Source organism: Berghia stephanieae, chromosome 4 (genome assembly GCF_034508935.2).
Source record: "Berghia stephanieae isolate SIO BIC M18660-M18661 chromosome 4, UCSD_Bste_1.3, whole genome shotgun sequence".
In the NCBI taxonomy this organism is placed as follows: domain Eukaryota; kingdom Metazoa; phylum Mollusca; class Gastropoda; order Nudibranchia; family Aeolidiidae; genus Berghia; species Berghia stephanieae.
The window spans coordinates 67,479,994-67,503,511 of NC_088363.1; the positions used below are offsets into that span (position 1 = coordinate 67,479,994).

The window sequence follows — 23,518 nt, forward strand, 5'->3', positions numbered from 1 at the left end:
CCCTCTTTTCTGACCATCTACCTATCTATCTGCCTATCCATCTATCTATTTATTGGTGTATTCCACTTTACTATCGCATCGTTCCTTCGCGAAGATTCGACCTTCGCTCATCCAACAACCCCCCCCCCCCCCCCCAACCTCCGCCGTGACCCTTTCACCTGCCCCTCCACCCCCCCCCCCACCCCCCCCCCCCCCCCCCCCCCCCCCTACTGTTCCACTACAGCGTTCTACTAACTACTACTTACTACTACTACTACTACTACTACTACTATACTACTACTACTACTACTACTACTACACTACTAACTACTACTACTACTACTACTACTACTACTACTACTACTACTACTACTACACTACTACTACCAATATGTCTTTTATCTTCCATTATAGTCTGGAAAGTTCTGTTCCATGACGCTGACCTTTGCTTATCAATTAGATCACCCCCCTGGGGCACCCTATCCTCTACCCACGCCACGCTAACATTTCATGCATACTGCAACCACCATTGAGTACAGAGGATACAAGTTATTTTTCATTATATTTTATTTGTTTTCCACGTTTATTTGTGTATTGTTGTGCTGACGAAGGGTTTGTACCCGAAACGTCCATTGTCTGTTTTGTCTATATAAATATATTGTACTTTGTGTTTTTATGTATTTACAAAAATATAACATTCCGTTGATGAAAAAAAAAAGAATTATGGATTTGAATTGGATGATATGTTTTGTTAAAAACTTACCTTTACAAATGACTTCAATCTTGGCTCTTTTGTTCTGTGTTTCAGAGCAAAGAAAGAAAATGAGATCCAGAAGTAATTCAGGAATTCGCTTGGATTACTTTCAGCGATTAGTCAACAAAAGTATTCTGAAGTACCAGGTAATAAAGCTATGTTCAAACATAATATTCTACTTGACACGTTTATACCGATTTTTAAAATGCTAAATTTGATCAAATTCGTATATTTTCCTGTCCTCTAGATTTAGATTAAATCGCCAAGAGTCAAAGGATAATTGTGATAAAAACTGAAAACCATTTAAATAAAACGTTTTTGCACACTTCTTTGAGATTGATTTTTAATAAAGCGTTTTGCACAAAACATAAATTGTGTTTTTATGGCTCCTAGCATCTTATTTTATGGAACCAAGTGTTCTCCAACATACAAGCTAATATACTGTTATCCCGAGTTTAAAAAACCCAAAAACCACCCCATTCCAAATCAGCAATAACAAAAGGGCATTCACCAAAAAGCAAAAATAAATGATTGCTCATGCTTTTAATGTTCAAAGGATAATCACAAAATGCCGATATCGGGTGCAAGATGATCTATGCTTTTTTCTTGAACAATTTTTGTGTTAGTACATTATGTGACTTTTCAAGCAAAAAGCAACATCCTAATACACATTTTTCAGAAAATAATGAGGTGTGGGGATCTACAAATTTTTATGTGTTGTTCTTGTAATACTTGTAATTGTAAGAATACATTGATTCATTGGTTGCCATATGACATTTATGAATTGAGGTGACCCTCACATTGCAATCTAAACAGCCCTGGTAGAATGAGTTGTTTGCAAACTTATTTCCTGCTTAATTTTATTTACTAGGTTATAGAATCTGTTACTGCTTTTATTTATCTTTGTTGATTTATTGATTTTATTTCCAACAGAATGCAGCCACAGGTTTGATTACGACTTCTCTACAAGCTAAAGTTGATCCTAAAACTGTTCATAAAATAAAATTTAGAGATCTTAGCATAAGAATTGAAGTGGAAAACTTTGAAAGAGTATATGACACAAGTCATTTAAAGCCTTTTCATTCACATTCACTTTTAAATGTTGACAACAAGAATAATAAAGCTTCAGTAGAGTCTTTGGATGTTGATTCGAATTCATCATTAGTATTAAATGAGTCAAGAACAAGAGAGGTCTCTGATGATGCAAAAACAGAGGTTATCAATTGCTTTTCAGTTGACAATGACTTTGTGCTTTCTAATTTAAAAAATTATCATTCAAAACAAAATTCTATTTGTTCCTTTTTGAAATATTAAAAGTATTGTTTGTTTTGAAAATGAGAAATTCATTGTTTCTAATTTACAGAGTTTGGTTTGAATTGCTTCTTGTATTTAGGTTTCAATAATTCATATCACCCAGTGCAATTGTAGGGCCTGACTCTGTACTGCCAATTATTTGAAAAATTATAGTATAAACACTACCCCCCCCCCCCCCCCCCCCCCCCCCAAAAAAAAAAACCTCATCATAATGCTGGTCCGTGTTCATCTCATAATTATGCTTCTATAGAAAATTGCACTATGTCCAATGAATCAAGAAGGATTGCATTTATGATGGGATGACTATTTTGAGCCCTGCTCATGTATTATCAAAAGAAAATTCTTTGAGCACTGAACTTAAACATATTGCTCACGTTTTCATAGAGGTCATTGGAAGTGCTAAACAGTTTTAGGCACTGAAGATATTTTCTTCAAATGATGTGCATTCCACATGTGTGATGATATGTCTTTCTGGGTCATCTCTGTTATAAAACAAGTTTACGAGTTAAAACGTGAAAGTTGCTCTCTTCCATATTATACCCCCCTCCCCCTCTCTCCCCCCAAGGAAAGTTAAAAGATTTTCATAATTTGTAAGCATTTGTTTTTATTTCTGTTTTATGGTTCTTGAATTGGAGTTAAACAATATTAATGTAGGATTAAAGCATATTTATTGGTTAACATGTCTGTGTGTCACCATGATTGATGAAATCTTTTCTTTTTTTTTTTTAATTTAGATATTTCTCCATTTCTAATCATATAATTTCATGCAGCTCTTCCTCATTCATCTTTATGCTCCCAAATCATATTTGTTAACATGGTCGATTTAATGTATCTTCACAGCGTGTTTAAACGCCCGTTGGCCTATTTAACCCTCAATTGTTATATTATATTATATATAAACATAGGTTTTGATTTAAGATTTTCATGAGCTTGTCGAGTGAAAATGATCAATTAAAAGGAATATTAATAGCCCTCATGATATCAGGTCACAGGACGGAGTTTTAATAATTTTCTCTCTTTCCCTCTCTCTCAACTGGTGGGGTTCCCTACCTCCACAGTGCAGGGAGTACTTACCGTGTCTTCTATCCCCTTTAGGCTGTTTTCCAACATGCTTTCTGTCTTTGTCTTGGTATGAGATTGCTTGGTTTTTTCTGCCCTGGTCGGATGTCCTGACTGAGAGGGAAACAGTCAAATGTAGAGTTAGTTTTGGGAATGATATTTTTTTCCTTAAATCATCTTCTGTTATGAACTGTAAATATGTTTGTTTACGTGTTATATATAATTTGTAAACATTTGAGTGTGTTCCTCTTAGTGGGGGCCTGTGCTTGTGTCTGGATGAGACTTTTAGGTGATCTCAAACGAAGTACTTTGATAGTTTGCTCTTGGAATCTACATCTGTTTCCTATTTGAACCAATTCCCCTTTGTCTTACCTTTTCTTGGGTGCTTTAATTGTAATTCTAGAACTTTTTACTTTCCCATTTTCTTCCTTTCTACTGGCGCTGATATGACCTTAATGTGTTGCAAGCGCTGTAAAAGCCTTAAAAACAAACAAAAAAAACCCTCTCTCTCAAGTTATGTAAATACGTCACCACTTTTCAGGTTGATCATTAAGCATGATTGAGCGGGTGGTTGGATGGGAGCATCACCCTTGAATCATATACCTATGATGTTCGCATGGGTGTACGATCCGATAGTGATGTCGTTTCTTCTTCTCTTTACTAGCCTATCCTGCTTCTTTGGTTTGTGATTGTATTTTTGACAGGGGATATTTTTTTTCTGTAAATCTTCTGCCTGTTTGTTCTTGGTTATTTATAATTTAGCTTATGATATCTTTAGGTTATGATTTTGATTTACATTTGTACTATTTTTGTTAGATTGCTTGTTTTTTTGTTTCAGCGGTCTCTCATATAACCTCAATTGTGTTGGAAGAGACCTAAAGCAACAAACAAACAAAAACCATGATTGATGACCCATGCTCATTAATTTATGAAGTTTTGTTTGTTTGTTTATTTGTTTGGGTTTTACGATGCTTGTAACACATTTAGATCATATCAGCACCAGTTATGAATTTTTAATTCATGCTTATGTCGCAAAAGAAATTATAGCCAAAAAAAAAAAAATGGATAGGGGTGAAGTAATGACTTAAGCGATGAAATAGTTTTATGATGATAATGCGGATGCTGATGAGAATAATGATAATAAAAATAGTAATTATAATATTATGAAATAATAATGATAATACATTTTTCAGATTTTCAAATGCAAGTGACAGTTGCAACTCTTTTTATTTTCTTTTAGATCAAATCTTAGTGCAACAGGCAATATTCTAAGAACCATATGCGGGCACATGGGTTTCCGATCTGAACTGATCTGAACTTTTTGAAATTGGGTCTACTTACATACTTACACACTAGCTTTATTCAAATTGTCTACTCTAGCATTCAGATTTTGTCTGATATGTGTGTTTATCTTGTACATATTATTATTACTATTTTTATTATTATTATTGTTATTATTATTATTTATTAATTGATTAATAATTTATATTGCCAGAAGCACACAGATGTGAAGGATAATTCACTTTTCAGCATATTGATTGTTTCTGAATATGCTGGTTTTGCCCTTTAAGTTATCTTTTAATCAGATGTCAAATTTCTAAAACAGTTACTCTTTAGGAGTGTCTAAGGATTGTTACCCCAGTACCCACAAATAAACATGATGGCTTTAATGGCAGTGGCAGGGATCTCCAGTTTGCACCTTAAATATTCTTTGCCCGCAGGCACACATGTGAATAGAAAGAAAAAAAGGTCAGGTTTTTGGATGGAGAGAAATACTCGTGCTAGGATTTACCGAAAAATACTATAAGGATTATACATATTAAAATGGCAAAGTTAGCAATATATAAGTGAGTCGTGAATCCATGCGATTATCAAAATTAATTACCTAAGCTGTCATCAAAGGAATGTTATTTTATTCTTTATTTTAACTTCTTTTTTTTTTTTCCAGAGTCCCTCCACAGGGCTGATATCAGGCAATGACAATCACCACTCATGGGTGAGGGACAACATATATTGTGTCATGGCTGTATGGGGACTCTCTCTCGCTTACAAAAAGACTCTGGATTTGGATGAGGATCGAGCAAAAGCTTATGAACTTGAAAAGGTTGGTGAATAAAAACTATTATGTCTCATGGTTTCTCTACTATTCTCATGTTAGGTCATTTGTTCAAGAAATTGAGCTATGTGCTGTAACTGTTCCCATTGAATAGAAAATAACAAACCATGAGCATAAAAAGCTCTAAATATAGATTATATTATATAATAGACCAAACATATTGCTGTTTTAGGTCATGACGGTATTGTGTGTTTGGGTGTCCTTTTTTGCCCTTTGAAAAGTTGGCCACTATGGTATAATACTGTGTGCATTATTTTCATGTTACATTCTGACATTCCAACTCATTTAGGCTGTAGTGTGTGCTATGAGAGGAATTTTGCGATCAATGCAAATGCAGACAGAGAAAGTTGAGCAATTCAAGCGAACACAAAGTCCTCGGGATGCACTGCATGCCAAATATAACAGCATGACCGGGAAGACAGTTGTGGGCGACTACGAATGGGGCCATCTTCAGATTGATGCCACATCTTTGTATTTGTTGGCCCTGGCACAAATGACAGCATCTGGTAAGTGAATCCAGGCCATTTATTTATTATTATTTGATTGATACCTGTAATTTGCCAAAAGGAAGCTCCTTATTATCTCTTGTCATCTAAGATTGGCAAAAGGTCGTTTTTGTAGCAGTCAACACTCAAAGACAAGGATTAATTTTTGTTCATTTTGAAAAAAAACAACAGGAAGATCTAGTCTCCATCAGTTAAATAATGATAAATGATTTAAAAACTTATGATGCAGCAAAGGAGTGACAGGAATGGTTTCTCAAAATGTCAATATAATATGGACAAAGTCATGACTTTACAGTTTTTGGATCATTTGTTGTAATTTAAATCGGAGAAACTGGTGGAGGCTATACATTAAATGTTTTTGGGTTGTTTTTTTTGCCAAAGTAATTATTTAGCTGTTACAAGCTGTAAAATGTAAGAAGTGTTCTGTCTAACGGTTTAGAAACTGGTTTAAATTCCAGCTCCATGGACTGTATGGCTCTGAGAGACTAAATGATATTGATGACAAATATTTTGCAACAGACAATAATTTGTTCCCCAAAACTGGCCAGCAGCAATGCTCTAAAACTGTTCAAAAGCAATGTTTTGCAATTCAGCTTTATTCTATTTATATTAGTTGAACTGTAAATTAAAATGCCTCTCAAAATTCAAGCGCACAAAATGCACCAGTATAATCACTGATGGCAAATTACAATGAACAGGGTGAAATAAATTTGCTTTAAATGTCTCCTTATATCTGTTTTCCAACATGCTTTCTGTCTTTGTCTTAGAATGAGATTACTTGGTTTTGTTCTGGCCCTAGCTGGATACCTTGGCTGGGAGGGAAACAGTCAAATGTATAGGTAGAGTTTTGGGAGATGATATTTTTTGTCTTTTTGGGAGATGATATTGTTTGTATTGTAAATCATCTCTCTGTTATGTACTGTATTATTGTAGTTTTACATAAATATATTATTTGTAAACATTTGAGTGTGTTCCTCTTAGTGGGGATCTGTGCTTGTGTCAGGATAAGACATTTCAGTGATCTCAAACTAAGTACACTGATCGTGTGCTCTTGGAATCTATACCAAATCTCCTTTGTCTTCCTTTATCTTGGGTGCTTTAATTGTAATTCTAGAACATTTTACTATCTCATTTTCTTCCTTTTTACTGGTGCTGAAATGACCTATATGTGTTGCAGGCACCGTAAAACCCTTGAAAACAAACAAAACAAAACAATGCCGCTTACTTTTGGTATTGGACTGATGCCATTAAAAAAGCAAATGTAAAAAAAAAATTGAGAAAAGTACTGAAGATTGAAGCGAATATAACCAAATTAGATCTCAGCTATGGAGATGATCCCTGGCTTGGAGGGAAACAGTCAAATGTCTAGTTAGAGTTTTGTCTTGTAAATCATCTCTCTTTTATGCTCTGTATTATTTTTGTTTTACATAAATATATTATCTGTAAACATTTGAGTTTGTTCCTCTTAGTGGGGACCTGTGCTTGTCAGGATGAGACATTTAGGTGCTCTTGAAATCTACATCTGTTCCCTATTTGAACTCATTCCCCTTTGTCTTCCCTTTTCTTGAGTGCTTTAATTGTAATTCTAGAACTTTTGACTATCCCATTTTCTTCCTTTTTACTGGTACTGATATGACCTAAATGTGTTGCAACCACTGTAAAACCCTTAAAAATAAATACTCCTTTTCTGTGTTTATGCCAAGTTCTTAACAAATAAATGGTCAATAATTGGTGGACGCTCGTTTTTTTTTTTTTTTTTTCAATATTAATTTTTATTCAATCCTAGTCTACTGAACTATTATTCTTTTCTCCTTTCTTTTTTCTTTTTACTATCCTACTTATGGATCTTGTTGTGTTGATAGCATCATTAAAATCTTGAAAACTCACAAGCAACAACTTATAAAAATTAACTATTTTCCCTCAGGTGTGAACATTATTTACACTCTGGACGAGGTTGCTTTTATACAGAATCTGGTTTTCTACATAGAAGCTGCCTACAGATGCCCTGTATGTTCCTGAGTTACTCATCATTGTCATCGTTTTAATCATTAATTATCAATCATCATTGTTGATATAATCAATCCTTGTTGCCAATTCATTTGAATTTAAACACATTTGAAATGCTATTCATATTATCAATGCCTGTTTCATTGTTGCGATTATCATTTTAAATGATTTTTAAAATAAAACATTGCTCACAAATTTTTCTATTAATTATTATTCATTGGAACTGTTAATCATTTCATCCTCATAGGACTATGGTATTTGGGAGAGAGGAGATAAGACAAACCATGGTCTCCCGGAATTGAATGCCAGTTCCATCGGTATGGCAAAGGTAAGCATTTGCAATGTTTATTCCCGTCCAAAGTTGGAGTCACAAACAAATAATTAGCTGTATCACTCCTTTTTCTCTTTTTTGGAAATGAGGTTAGCAATGAATGCCTAATGGCAATGATGCTTCATCAGTGGGGACTTTCCACCCGTCTCACATGTACATGCTGTGGCAAAGAGCCGGAAACGGCAGAGCATCTGACTGAGTGTTGTGTTGTGACGAAGCTATTGGGCGGGTTTTCGACAGTATACAACTGGATAGACGATCATAATATTGTAGTGTGAGACAAAACCATTAGAAGCTGCTGCTGCCATGAATGTCAAAAAGACAAAAGTGATGGTCATGACGAGAAAACCAGACCTGAAGCCTGTTTTACAAGTTGATGGAAATAGTTGAGAGAAAGTTGAACTTTATAAATATTTAAGTCAGCAAGTAGTTACAAATGCCTCAAATGATCTTGAGGTTTGAACCAGAATAGAAAAAGCAAGGAAACGTTTTGGAGAACTTAAATCCATCCTTACTTCAGTAACATGCAAATGTTGGATCAGAATACAGAAATTTTATGTGCATTCTGCATTCTTGTAAGGTTCAGAAACATGGATGCTAAATAAAGAACTGGAAAGGCGAATAGCTTCTTTTGAAATGTGGAGTTTTTTATGCTTGGGTAGAATAAACTGGAAAGAAAAAAAAAGACCAAAGGCAGTCTGCATTATTCTCAACCTACATCCCGAATTATTGAAAACAATAAATACCAGGAAATAGAAATACTTTGGCCACACTAAACAGGATAAGACCATCTGTAGAACAATTGTCAAAAGAATAGTGGAGGGCCAAGAGGTTATCCCCCAATATCATGGCAAGGTGACATCAAGAGTTAGACTGCGATGGGAAAAATGCAACAGACTGCTACAAGACGGGAAGAATGGTGAGATATTTCCAGTTAATCTCTTATGAGATGACACTAGAGAGAGTGAGTGAGTGAAGGTATAATATATATAATATAATATAGTATGAGACAGACAGTTTCAAATCTCAGTTAAAGCTTTTATTACCACACAATTCAAGGCCATTTTAACTTGGTGACACACTGTCAAGATTGGATCAGTATATTATAAATTTTAGAAATTAAAAGTTCACACTTTTATTACATTATACAAATAGACATTTATCGATTATTTCAGACAAAAGGAAAATACCCACTTAGTAGCATGGTGTGCTGTGCAATTGTTGGCCACTATCTTCATTCCTACTATCATACTTGTTAGTATATATCCTAAAAATAATTGATATGTTTGTGATGTGTATGATTGTATTTTTCTATTTATACTTCTTTCCCACACGTTTATATATTTAGTTCTTTCTTTTAAAAAAAATATTAACAAATAATTTACTGTGTCTTCTTTCCTCCTATATCTTTTATTCTGAGTTGATTTCTGTCTTTGCCTTGGATTGGGGTAGCTTGGTTTTGTCTGGACGCTTTCTGGAGTCCTTCGCTAAGAGGGAAACAGTCAAATGTAAAGTGTTTTGATATTTTTTCCTCTTGAAAATTTCTCTCTGTCATGCATTTAAAAAAAATAATGGTTTGTAAACATAATTTAATGTATTCCTCTCGGTATGGTCCTGTGCTTGTGTCTGGATGAAACTATTAGGGGGTCTCAAATTAAGTTCATTGATAATATTCTCTTGGGAATGTGCATCTGTTCCCTATTTGAACTATTCCCCTTTGTCTTACTTTTTCTTGTGTACTTTCAATCGAAATCTAGAATTTTTTCACCATCCCATTTTCTTCCATTTTATGGGCCATGAATTAACCTAAATGTGTTGCAAGCACAGTTAAAGCATTTAAAAACAAACAACAATTAATTTACCAAATTGCTAGAAATGGGATATAAATAACAATGTGAAATTGAATGTAAGCTTCAATTTAATGACGAAAACAGATAGAATGGACGTCATGTTTTGTTTAATCATCTTAAAAACGCCACTACCACATCATCTCCTTTATCTGGAGTGTTTCATTCATCCTGTTTGTTGATAAAGGGGAAACCTGAAACGTCCATTCTATCTGTTTTCGTAATTTAATTGAAGCTTACATTCAATTTCACATTGTTATTTATTTCTTCGAGCTTAGAGGAGCAACATTTACATTAGTAATGGGATAACGCAGTATTTCTGCATTTAATATAAATATTACGATATTGATTTAATTTAATTACATTTATATTCCTTCCCCCCTTCATCCACTCATCCCTGTAACAAATGACAGGCTGCCCTGGAAGCCATCAATGAACTTGATCTGTTTGGATCTAGAGGGGGTCTGGCCTCCATCATCCATGTTTTACCCGATGAAGCTCAACAGTGTCAGGTTTGTTCGAAAACGAAAATGAAAATGCTGGATCTATGTGATTATATTTACAAGCTCGGGTTTGAATTAAACTAAAAATTAGTCATACATTTTATCTTTCATCCTTATGATTTTTTTTTTCTCACACTTTGAATTTTTTTGGGAGAATTACCTTCAAATGCTGTTTTGATTCCATTTTTAAAACACTTTAACTAAAGATATTGTTGGAACTTTCAACTTTAATAAACATGATAATTGAGGAAAATATGAATTTTGGTTTTCAGAGTTCGTTGTTTTTAAAATATTTCCCACAGGCCATTCTACAGTCAATGCTTCCAAGAGAATCCATTTCTAAGGTGAGGATTTAATTTAATTTTTCTGATTTTCTATATTTTCATTGGATACGTATTTTAAGAACTTCCAATCAATTTTTCTGTTACTTGTTTTCTTGTCAATAAATTGAATGAAGAATTTTCTCTCTGTCTAGCCAGAGAGTTCATTTAAGATGGAGATGAAAGGTCATTCTCTTGCTGCAGCAAAAAAAAAAAAAAAAATCCTGATGGCAAATTATCATAATTTTCGTTTTTCTTAGTTTTCATTTTTGATGTAAAATTTTTAAAAATAATTTAGACATTCATTCACTAAGATTTTGGCACCAAAAGTATAAAGTGCTGTTAAACGAAAGAAATGATTTGGGTTTTCATTGTCAATGTAGATAGAATGTGATAATGGGCAAAGTACAAAGTTGTGGTATTTCTTTGATACTTGGAAACAATCATGAAAACTTTCCAAAATCATATTAATGTGGTTCTATATCAGTCTATATCGTTCTGTGTACCACAAATGTACCAAAACGTATAAATGTTTTATTCTCAATTGGATGAATTACGATGTTGAAATTATTTTGTTTTCTACTCCTAAATAACATGATTTCATTTGTCCTTTTGTCATAGCCTCATCTGTCTTTCAACAAGTGCTGTTTTTTTTTCAAAATTATATCACCCTTTATTCTTCTTCATAATATTTCAGGAAGTTGATGCTTCTCTTCTGACCATCATCAGCTTCCCAGCATTTGCAGTAGATGACCCAGATCTAATTGCTCGCACTGAAAAGACCATCAGGGACAAATTAGAGGTTAGTGGTGAAACAATTGTGACCATACTTTTCTATTGATATTTATTTCAATAATTATAGAAACGTGGTTTGGTTGAACATTAAATTAGATAATGAACAGAATTACTTTGATAAATAAAGGAAACCGTCTTTCTATTTGTTTTTTCTTTGTGTGTGTGCATGTGTGTGAGTGTGAGTGTGTGTGTGTGTGTGTTTATCTTTATGCTTGTGGAACATATAGAAAGGCTAGTATTCTAGGTGCTACAAAATTTATATGAGAGATTGAGAAAAAAATTTTAAAATCCCAGTATTATATATATAAAGGCCAAAATATTCATGGGTTTTATTTAGAAATTTGACTTCATGATAGCATATGGTATTCTCCATTTTTCCTTATCCAATTCTCTGCCTTGCTTTGTTGGTAAAGGTTTGTTACAATAAACTTCAGAGTAATGCTGTCTTGACAAAGAATCATTCTGACATAAACACATCAACAAACATTCACAATCACACACATACATGGACATAGTCACATAGAGTTTTTAGTGTAAAAGCACAAACACAAAAACACAATTTACGACTTTTGCAATGGCAGTTTGACAATTTAACAATTTTATTTTAAAATTTAAATATTTGTATATATATGATTACTGGTTATGGTTTGATTTTACCTCTCTGATAAATGTATATTATGATAATTTTTGTAAAAATATTTGATTCCAGGGCCCATATGGCTGTAGCCGATTTTTGAGAGATGGTTATAAAACAGCAAAAGAGGTAAGATTACTTTATTTTTGTACCAGATACCTATGTTCTTGCTATTTATCCGCCTCCCCAACCCATATGTTTATCAAAATCAAAAATTTATTTAATAAGCTCTATTTTTGTCTCTAATACTATTAAGAGTAGTGTAAAAACATAATTGCCATGTTCATAACAGAACACAAATTAGTCTAAGCTCCTTAAAATGTTGACATCTCATTATAATTTTAAAACAAGACAATCACATTTCTTATTCTAACCAAACTATTTTTATTACAAGATGTGATTGAACCTTCTCGCCCCCCCCCCCCTCCCCTCCCTCAGCCTCTATTTTACACACTGCTTTTTGGTACAATAATACATCATGCACATAAGAGCACATCCATTGCTACTACTACTACTACTACTACTACTACTACTACTACTACTACTACTACTACTATTTCTTCCATTACTTCCACTTCTACATTTACTACAGTCCACTCTGGATAATCGCAACACTTTGGGATCCGCGAAAATGTTGCAATAGGATTCAATAGTCGTAACGTCACTTCCTTCCAAATGACGCATGGTAACTTAGTAACACTGGCTCTAAACTATCGGAACAATGTCAGATGCCTGTATGAAATATTTCTCCGGCGAGCATAAAAGCGTATCCAGTGGGAAAAAAACATAAATTTGATCATGTTTTGACTTTACACATTCTGATCACAAGACATATGAAAAGTTCTAGCCAGCTTGAAGAATAAAAAGTAATGATTTTCTTTGTTTAGAACCAAGATGGCCGCCGTTGCCGGGCGGCGTGACATCAGACTACTGAATCCAATTAACCAAATTTGAGTGTCCTGTCCACTATTGCAACATTTTCCCTCTGATTAACACGGGCTTGGGATTGTCCGAGGCCTCATTAAATATGTTTTGTTTTTTCTCTGTTTTGTTTTGTTGTTTTTAAAAATTTGTTTTGTTTGTTTGCTTTTTTTTCTTCCTTTCTTTTATTTTATTAACTAATTAAAATAAAATTTTTTGGGACTTTTTATGTTTATAAATTCCATCATTTTCCTTTGCGTTTGGCATCACTCATTTCCCTAGGAATGCATCCAGGGTCGTCTGTTTTCTTGCTGAGGTTAGATGTTTATAAACGTGTTGCTCAATAGTTTCCAATGATGGAAGCAAATCATTGTTCTTAGTCCATCACAGACTGAGCAATTTGATTGAAACAAATACCATATGGCAGCCATGTATAAATTTTGACAAGCAAAAGCAGCTTATTCAGATTGGATTAATTTTAACTCTTTTCTTCGAATGAAAAGGTGATTGATTGCTCTCAGCGGAAGTTTTCTTTCGTTACGACCGTGATTATTTTAATTTTCTCATTTTCTTCCTTCACACATGACCGCACCACCACATCCTTTTCCTCCTCCTCCTCCTCCTCCTTCTTTTTCTTCTTCTTTTTCTTTTTATTCTTCTTCTTCTTCTTCGTCTTCTTCTTCGTCTTCTTCTTCTTCTTCTTCTTCTTCTTCTTCTTCTTCTTCTTCTTCTTCTTCTTCTTCTTCTTCTTCTTCTTCTTCTTCTTCTTCTTCTTCTTCTTCTTCTTCTTCTTCTTGTATAAGAATTAATCCAAATAAACGAAAGAATCAACTTTAAAATTTAACACAAACAGAAGCGAAGATGAAGCAGCTTCTCATGCCAAGCACTGCACATCCTTCAAAAAAGTAGGAATTGTTCTCTTCCTTTCATTTTACAACTAACTCAGACCTTGGACCAGCTATGTGTGTACCCCCTCAAATAATTGGGATATTTTTTTTTTTTTTGGTACCTACTGTATAAATAAAGACCTTCTTATTTTATTATAAATGAGTTGGGGAAAAAATGCCAGTCAATTGATGTGTCATATCTGTGTTGTGTTTGTTAATCCATATTTTTGTCCTGTTGGTCTATATTCGCGTGTTCAAAAAGTTTAAAAAGACAATTTTTCACCAGCCATTTACAGGTCTGTGAATGTGATTTATGAGCCTTTTCCAAGGACTCGACTTTGCATTGTCCAGAGCGGACTTCAAACCAGGGATCTACTGGCCATAGGCGAGTGCCATACCAACAGACCACAATGCTGCACAATTGAAAATGCCTTGCCCTGTTAATGTAATTTAGAAATCTTTGTTTGCTAAGTTGCCTTGGACACAAAATGTAATATAGTTTAATCGTTTAATTGATTATTCCTTTCTTTTTAATATAACTTTCAAGAGCTGAAGAATATTTCCTTTCTCAGGATGCGTCTCGCCTTCATTATGAGCCATGGGAGTTGATGGTGTTTGAAAAAATTGAGTGTCAGTGGCCTCTATTCTTTGCCTTCCTCATCCTTGATGGACTTTTTAACAATGATCAAGAAAAGGTACTGAATTATTTTTGTTTCGAGATTTAAATAAATAGAAAATGAAACCTTTCCCTCTCAGTTCTGTTTCCATGGCAGTTACACAGGTATCATTCATTTGAAATAGAGAATGATTTTTAGTTCTTTATTTTTAATCGACTAAAATTAAACTGAAATAGAACTGCTTCACATGACGTTGAAAGTAAGGTGAAATTGTGAGCACCCCACATAACAGTGAACACAGAGAACCATTTGTCTCCATTTCTGTGTCTGTCATGAGGAATATTTTGTTTTTTTTGTTACATGCTGGTGCTGGTTGAATTGAAGAACATTTCCATTCATTATAGACATAATATTGTCATTTGGAGCCTTGTATATGATATTATTAGTTCTTATTCAAAGCCGCTCCATGTTATTTCTGTTTTACCTTATTGCACATGACCAAGTCTGTTTGCAGCTTTTCCTGTGATGTATATTTTAAAAAAAAGAATAAATATGCTTTTAAAAAATTATATTTTTCTGATTTAGGTAATCTTAGAATTAATTAAAGCAAACCAAAATGGCTGCACATTTTTATGGAGTCATGGATTATATATTTTACCCGCTCTTCCATATTACATAACTTGAAGTTATTTTGACTTTTACAAAAGATTTATTGGCACTACTTGCATGATTTTATAATGCTTGTATTCCACAAATATATCAGTTCATGCTTAATTTATATTGAGAGAAAATTGCCCTTTGACACTATTATTTAAATCAAACTTGTTTTTAAAAAAAAATAATTTTGAATTTTCAGGTTGAAATATATAGCAAAAAGCTGGATGCAGTGCTGTTGAAGACCAAGGATGGAATTCCCATAGTACCTGAGCTGTATACGGTTCCCAAAGAAGCTGTGAGTTTTCCTTTTATTCTTCTTTACCCTTTTTTATTTCTTATGTTCGACTAAGGTTTTATTTTAGACTATATATTATGCATTTATATCATTTTCCTTATCTTTATAAAGTTTTGATTTTGAGTTTAAAATTTTTTTTAAATTTTTAATTTTTTTCTATGATTCTCTATACTTGAAGGAATACTATTTATATATACCTATTGTAGGGATGCATTCCATTCCATTTATTATATAATTGTCTCACTAATTTTAACCGCTTATTACTGAAAATATCTAAATTTCGTATGTAAAATAAACATATTTTCGAAGGTTTCAAGAGAGTACCAAAATCCCAACAGTCAAGAGAGGGTGCCTGGTGGAAAGGTTCCTCACATGTGGGGCCAATCTATGTACATCCTAGGTAGACTCATGATAGAGGTAGGTCATTTGAAATCATTCGGCCAGATGTGACGATTAAAGTCTGCGGACATTAATTTATTTTTCTTTAAAAATTCATGGGTATTGAGCTTTAATTTCTAGATTTGATAATAATAGTAATAATAATAAATTTTGATAATAATGCGTAATTTCTATAGCAACCCTTTCCACCAAAAGTGCTCAGAAGCGCTTATACATATATGCACATGCGATCATATATATCATTCAAGAAAATCACTCACAAAAGACTGAAAGGAAGTACTCTGTCTTCAAAGAGGCTTTAAAGGAGGACAGAGAATTACAGTGTCTGGTGAAAGAGCATTCCACACAGAGGAAGCAGAATGTGCTAAAGCTAATACTAAATTAACACAATTTATTCTCTAAAGAAACGACAAACATAGAAACGTCATTTTGGAGTTTACCAAATTTATCATTATAAGTTGAAACATTTAAAAAATTTCCAGAGGGTGAGAGGTTGTGGCCACCAACTGTTTTTTGATCCACCTTTAATTCCAATAGGTTGTGCGGCTGTGTGGTCTTGTGGTATGACACTCGCTTTTGGATTGGAAGGTCCCGGGTTCGAGCCTCGCTCAGTGCATAGTTGAGTCCTTGGAAAAGGCTCTTTATTCACATTCTCTCACCGTACTCAGGTGTAAAATGAGTACCTGGTTGTTAACAGCGTTGTCTCTGTCCGAAAAAATTGAATATCGCCTAACAGGCGTCATGTCCCGTTCTGCGTGTTAAGTGTTGCTGTTGGCCAGGGACCCCTTGTAAACCGCTTTTAGCACGTTTAGTGGATATTGCACTATATAAAAGCTCATTTTTTTCAATAGGTTATTTCTGAAGCAAATAATTTATTAGCAGGTTGTCTGATTTCGGATGGAGTCTGTTTTTTTTTTTAATAAAAATTTTTTTGGGGTTTTTTTTTTTTCAATCCTTTTTGTCCATCAGAAGTGATTAGGTAGCTTCCAACCAAAAGGTAGCAGCTGTTACTGTTTGTTTAATATGTAGAATCTGGTTTAGACTGGTTATGGACCTTCCATAAATCCTATGGCTATTTTAGACTGCTTTAAAAAAAATATATTACCGATGCTCAGCAGATATAATGAAATGAACACGTTACAGAATCAACAGGGTGAAATATATTTTTAATTGAAAATCAACCTACTGTGATTATATTTAGCACATTTTATAATATATGCCATTTTTCTTTGTTGATGGTAGAATTCTCATGATCTTGTAATTGTTTTGTCCGAAGGGTTTTCTTTCCCCTGGAGAGTTGGATCCTTTGAATAGGCGTCATGTTACAGAGCACAAACCTGATGTTGTGGTGCAGGGTAAGTATTATTTAATAATAGGATTTAATAAGTGAAATAAGACCATTTTATGTGGCATTGATAGCCAATACATTCAATTCCTTGATGATAAATGGTGATGGTTATGATGATGATGATGATTTTAATAACAATAATAGTGATAGTAATATGTGTCTACGATATCTCCTTGGATTTTACTACACCAAGAGGACAAAAGAGTGAAGCTTAATTCTCCCTTCTCTCTCTCTCTCTCTCTCTCTCTCTCTCTCTCTCTCTCCTCTCTCTCTCTCTCCTCTCTCTCTCTCTCTCTCTCTCTCTCCTCTCTCTCTCTCTCTCTCTCCTCTCTCTCTCTCTCTCTCTCTCTCTCTCTCTCTCTCTCTCTCTCTCCTCCTCTCTCTCTCTCTCTCTCATCTCTCTCTCTCTCTATGAACTCTTCACCTTTGTCTTTCAATGTTTTTCTTCTAGTCAAGTCTCTTCTGGTCCCTTGCTTACTAATAGATCTACCTTTTTACTTTATATATGTATATATATACATCAAAATATTTAATCTAGTCGTGTTGTTGGCGGAGGATGACATAATCCAAGACAAGTTGGCATCTCATGGCTTTGACATTCAGACTGTGGCAGAGGTGGCTCCCATACAGATACACCCAGCTAGAGTCCTGTCTAAGATTTATGGATTGCTTGGTAATTGAATATTGTAATTTGTATTTCTTTCGTCTTCACTTAACTCTCTCCTTATAGGCCATTTTCAGAATTTCCCCCAAAACTTCACACCCACCCAACAAAAAAATAGATTTCTCTTATTCAAGTAGAAAGGCAACGAGTACATTCTATACATAATATCGTCGTTTAGCAAAATGAGCTCTACAACACAGCGTCAAGTTTTTATAGATAAACAAAATATTTTTTCTTTAAATTTAATGTACAGTTTTTGTTGCATCGTAAGAAATGTGACACTTTCCCTCTGGATGGTAAGGAGAGGTTAAGCCTCAATTTGGTATTATATTTGGATAAAGTAGATCGTGACTATTACGAAATAGTGTGTAAGTTTTATGGTTAATGTGATTTTTTTTTGTAGTGAGAATTTTTATTTAATAATGTCCATCTTGTTACAACAATTTAGATTCTTTGTAAATTTGAAAACAAAATTTTTGTTTTTTATGTGTACACATCAACATTCCATGTATTAATCTCACTTCTTATATCCTTTCCTTATTTGATATTTCAGGAAAGAATGTCCGTTTAAATTTATCTGGCAGAGCACCTTCCAGTGAGATTGGACTCCTTGCTACAAGCAAATTGTACATGTACCAAGATAAAATCCTGGCTTTTGTCCCTCAGGCAAGTTTTCATATCTTATGTATCTTCCATGTTTAATTTTCATGTTATGACTTTAGCAGACGTGCCACCCATACAGATTTATTCTCTTCATACATATTTTTTTAAAGGCAATAGCCTTTGTATGCTCAATGACTTCAATATCAAGTGATGGGGGCTGAACCACAAAATATTCTGTTGGTTGGACTGGCATCTATTAGACTTTATAAAGTAACCAGACACACACGGTTGACGCTGGTTGATTATTGCACACATATTGCATTGCCACTTTGATTGAGGAGGCGGGGCCAATGATTGGAATGGATAGACAAATAAGTTACCTACCTCACTTTAATTGGATGTGACAACGCATTTCAAATTGGATTACACTTCAACTGTTTGTCCATTGAATTGAACTATAGTAGGCAGACAAACAATGTCAATCAGTGTGATGCTCGTTTTATAGAGTCATAAATCCTCTATATTGTGATTGCTTGTTCCCAAAATAAGTGTTCGGATCCGGAAATAAGGATTTCCAGATTACAGTGTACAAATAAAGAAGAAAATAATCTGTCCCCAGGTGGCGTTGTCCAGCTAATGGAGACATCCGGATTGTGGAGTTATGGATTAGAGAGATCTAACTGAACTCCATGAAGAAGGACCATTATCTTTCCTATATTGCTAACGTGGATCTGTAACATTGAAATGCATATATCTCTTGACCTTATTGACAAGATGTCATTTTTTTCTCTCTCTTTCTCCTATGAATTGATTGCTCAACTGTAGGTCTGAAACCATCTAAAAGTGTTGCAAGTGGCATAAAACTGGGAAAAAAAAAACCCCAAACCAAACAGAATTTTATCCTGAAATATTCCTGGCAGTCTTTGTTGCATTTGGAAAATAGATTTCCCAAATTCTAAAACAAAAATGGGAGTCTTGTACTGCAAGTGGTTGGCTGCTTTATGATTCATCAGGAGATGATCCATTGGAGTGGAATCATTGAAATAGAGATGATATTGACAATGGAATAGCTGCTGATGTTCTTCTTCTTTTTCTTCCATTCAGGCTGAAGATTGTTTGGCAGTCTTTTCAGTAACAGGGGCTTTATAGGGAATCAGGGAGCTATTTTTTGAAGTCATCAGTTGAAAGGGCTTGTTTACAAGTTGGGAGTTCCAAAGTCGGATGGTGGAGGGGAAGAAAGAGTATAGACGATGGTTTGTTCTAAGAGTGGGATATTTCAAAATTAAATGCTGAGTTTCTTGTTTTGTTGTTGTTCCATTTCAAATGGCTAGTTGGAATTTCGAGTTTTCCATTTTGTGCTTTGTGGAATATGAGGGATATGTTGATGGATTGTCTTTCATGTAGCGGCTTCCATTGGAGATCTTTTATGAGATGAGTTAGGCTCATATCCCGCTCATAGTTTCCACTGACAAATGTGGTCACCTGACACTGGACTTTTTCTAGCTCATTGATTTCTTGTGATGTGTGTGGGTCCCACACTGAGCTATTATATTCCTGTATGGGCCTGGCATAATATGTTTTATAGCTTTTCTTTTTCACAGATTGGGGCAGTGGCGGATTTGTCTGTTGAGGAACACCATGATTCTATTTGCCTTAGTAGTTGTATTGGCAATATGCTTCTTCCACTTCATACTACTGTTCAGGGTCACGCAGAGGTACTTTGCATTCTCCACATATTGTAGGGCTTCGTTATGGATTTCATAGTGGGAGTCGATTATGTTTTTCTTTTTGTTCATCACCCTGAGGACATGACACTTATTGGGGTGGAACTCCATTTTCCATCTTGCCTCCCAGCACTGCAGTTTATTAAGATCTTGCTGTAATATGACAGTATCGTCCCCATTTTTTATTTCTCTGTGCAAGAGGCTGTTATCTGCAAACAATTTCAACGTGGACCCCGGATGTAGTCCTTCTGGCATGTCATTGATGTAAATGAGAAAGAGGAGTGGCCCGAGAACAGTCGGGGTACTCCCAACTCAACTTTTTGTTGTGTTTTTTTACTCTTTACCTTCGACAATTACTTTTTGGACTCTGTTACTCAGAAAGGATTCAGTCCAGCTGGTGGCTTTGTTAGCAGTCCCGTACTGTTTGACTTTAAGAAGCAGGCTTGTGTGATTGGCATCATGTGTGATATCACATTCAAATGTAATCATCTTTATTTCTTTATAAATAATGAAAATTGACATAAAACTTGTTTATCTTTATTGAGTGCTCAAAATAACCTTAGAGCAGGTGCTAATTAAATAAATTACCTTTTTAAGCCGTCAAAATTATATGAAATTTAATGATGCTCAATTTCTTTCTTTCTTTTTTTATTTTTTTTCAATGAGTATTTCCCACTTCATTCCTCTATTCTTTGACCACAAATAACCAAATTAAAAAAAAAAAAAACGATGTATCTTGCCTATTGAATACCAACTTAAATGCACTTTGAAAATAATCCACAGTATTTTTCTTCACTGTTTTTAATTCTCTTAAAGAGAGGGATGTAAAAATAGGGGAGTTGGAACATTAATTTGAATTTATAAAAATAGAGGGAAAAAAAAAGAAGAAAAATAGTGCTTGTGATAAAGGAGATGAGGTGAGGTTAAAAAGTGGATAAGACATTTACACCCAACTCTGGAGGACCTGAATTCGATTTGAACCGATCTTTCATGCAACATTTCATTTTTTTTCTTTAAGAAGAAGCCTTACCCATTTCAACAGTGCTGCACTGGAACGGATGCCATTACAATTTGAGTCTTTCTTTCGACCATACAGGAAGATTTTCCCATGGGAGAATTAGTGGTTTTTTGTTTTTTAGAAAATCTTATCGATGATCACTTGGCTTTTACTGCACAACTCTTTATGAGTCATTAAGGTTACTACAACATCAGATGAACATTTTTTTTTTAAATGGAAGAGGGATTGGGAAAAGAGGATATATTTAAAAGGGAGTATGCATTTACTAAAGTGAATAGAGTACTTAATTTCACTTTGAATAAAATTTACGTCTTCAACAATGCGAAACAGTGTTGTTGATATATTGTTGTCATTATCATATGTTGATTCTAGCTAGCTGACCCGAGACAATTTTACCTTGGCTACGACTTGGATTACATGGTTGACAATTTCAAGACACGCTTGGATTTTCTCTCTCGTAGCTGGACCAGCCTGGGTCGTCCATTAATTGTTTTAACCCTGGGCAAGGTCTCTTTAGGTTGGCATTGATTCCCTATTTCTATGTTTTTTGCATATTGGAATTTTCCACCCATTTATCGCTTTTGTTCAAAGCACATTCAAGTTGTTTAGAATGTAGTCTAAAATTTATTTTCTGAAATTACAGCATGGCGCTTTATTTGTTTGTGTTCACATCTGAGCTCTAGGTGACTGGTTTTATTATATATTAAACATTTTAGTAAGTTAGAACTTTTCTCTTCAGTATCGTGTAAAAAAAGTTTTATTTAGCAAATGTGTTACAATTCTTATGGGTGACTCAGGAGTTTTTGGACAAAAATAAGTAACTAGACAAAGAGTATAGATTCAAATACGAATAAAAAGTGATAAAAAGGATTCTGTTCTGTAGTAAAATCACCTGACCAAATTTTGCTCCTCCGGATGGTTGAGTTTCTTTTATGGCAATGAGCGTAATTAAAACAACTGTTGAAATTTAACAAGAAATCTTTTTTCTCATTCGCTTATTATCCTCATCATTCAATCTCTGTCTTTACCAATCCAACATCTTCCAACTAACAATGTATATCGATTTTAACCTAGCGCTTGCTATAAAAGTATACTCTAATTTCTTTTCAATGAAATGGGTTATCAGAAAGGATAATAATTTTGCACATGCATGGATTCTAACTAGAAAAGTGTGAATCTCAATTGAGTTTTTGATTTTTAAAAGTCATTTAAAATTGAAACAATTTCACCTATTAATTTTTTCTAGCCTTTCCTCCCAAAGGAAATGAGGTGAAATTTTGTCATATTTAACACCAAAATGATAGAAGTGTAACAGATAATGAAGACTTTTTTATTTTAACACTGAATTTTAAAAGCAAGTTCATTGTCTTTGGTCTCTCTTTTGATTTTTCTTGGTCAGTTGCAAACAGTGCTTTCATCTTGTATTCCAATTGCTTCAGCTCCCAATATAAGCAAAATCTCTTTGTTGTCTCGTTCATCTGGATGTTGATTTTAGCCAGCAATTTGAAAAAGAAGTATCTCGCATGAAATCTTATTTATCGCTTCACTTGTTGCGATTCTTTTCAAAAGAAAAATCTGTTATTCAGATAAGAAACAGGCACTATGATCAGTGCTATCCAAACATTTAATATTTTGATCCTGGAATCTGTCAACAACTGCTTAATTTCGTTCCTCTAAACCTTATTTGCTTTTTTTTCCCTCTTTATTTTTATTTGATTTTGCTTGTTTCCCTATTCCACCATTCCAAAACATTTACAGTTTATGGACCGACAGCGTTTCTACATGGTTTTGGACACAAACTTTCTTGTGGACTTTCTGAGAACTGAAGTTGCATACTTAAAGCATAGCTGGAAAGGACTGGGAAGACCAGTTGTTACAATAACAATATCCCAGTTACTACTTGGTAGGTCATTCTTTGCAATCATCAAACTTATTGAAAGACAACATTATATAGATGGTGGTGCTGAGTGTAAGACAGTATTTTTGAAAGACAGTGGTGCTTAGTACATTATTTAGTTTATTCCAATTTGAACAACTCTCTAAAAGTAGAATATTGACAGCAAATGGCTTTTTGAGTATTTTTTTTTTTCATGTTTAATGTCACACCCCCTCATTGAACTAAACATTTTTATAGACGCAAACTACATTTCTTAACATTTATATAACAAGCGGATAGACTATCACTAAAATGGACTAGTTTTGCTTTTTCTATTTTGCACT

The 23,518-nt window shown here is 34.1% G+C and overlaps 1 protein-coding gene across 29 annotated transcripts in view; it reads left to right on the forward strand.

Moving 5' to 3' along the window:
- The window catches only part of LOC144971088 (putative phosphorylase b kinase regulatory subunit alpha), an 80,738-nt gene that overhangs the window by 7,905 nt on the left and 49,315 nt on the right, over positions 1-23,518 (forward strand). For 18 of the 29 annotated variants that reach the window (XM_078911446.1, XM_078911449.1, XM_078911451.1 and 15 more), the window contains 17 exons: positions 788-879; positions 1,667-1,948; positions 5,055-5,210; positions 5,512-5,728; positions 7,653-7,735; positions 7,983-8,063; positions 10,327-10,425; positions 10,719-10,760; positions 11,434-11,538; positions 12,241-12,294; positions 14,546-14,668; positions 15,447-15,542; positions 15,852-15,959; positions 17,218-17,296; positions 17,828-17,962; positions 18,507-18,619; positions 23,057-23,201. In XM_078911446.1, coding sequence (XP_078767572.1) covers positions 802-879; positions 1,667-1,948; positions 5,055-5,210; positions 5,512-5,728; positions 7,653-7,735; positions 7,983-8,063; positions 10,327-10,425; positions 10,719-10,760; positions 11,434-11,538; positions 12,241-12,294; positions 14,546-14,668; positions 15,447-15,542; positions 15,852-15,959; positions 17,218-17,296; positions 17,828-17,962; positions 18,507-18,619; positions 23,057-23,201 — 1,996 coding nt within the window. In that variant the 5' untranslated portion in view covers positions 788-801. The remainder of the gene's footprint in view (positions 1-787; positions 880-1,666; positions 1,949-5,054; positions 5,211-5,511; positions 5,729-7,652; positions 7,736-7,982; positions 8,064-10,326; positions 10,426-10,718; positions 10,761-11,433; positions 11,539-12,240; positions 12,295-14,545; positions 14,669-15,446; positions 15,543-15,851; positions 15,960-17,217; positions 17,297-17,827; positions 17,963-18,506; positions 18,620-23,056; positions 23,202-23,518) is intronic. The other 11 variants (XM_078911475.1, XM_078911471.1, XM_078911465.1 and 8 more) reach the window with 1 other exon arrangement.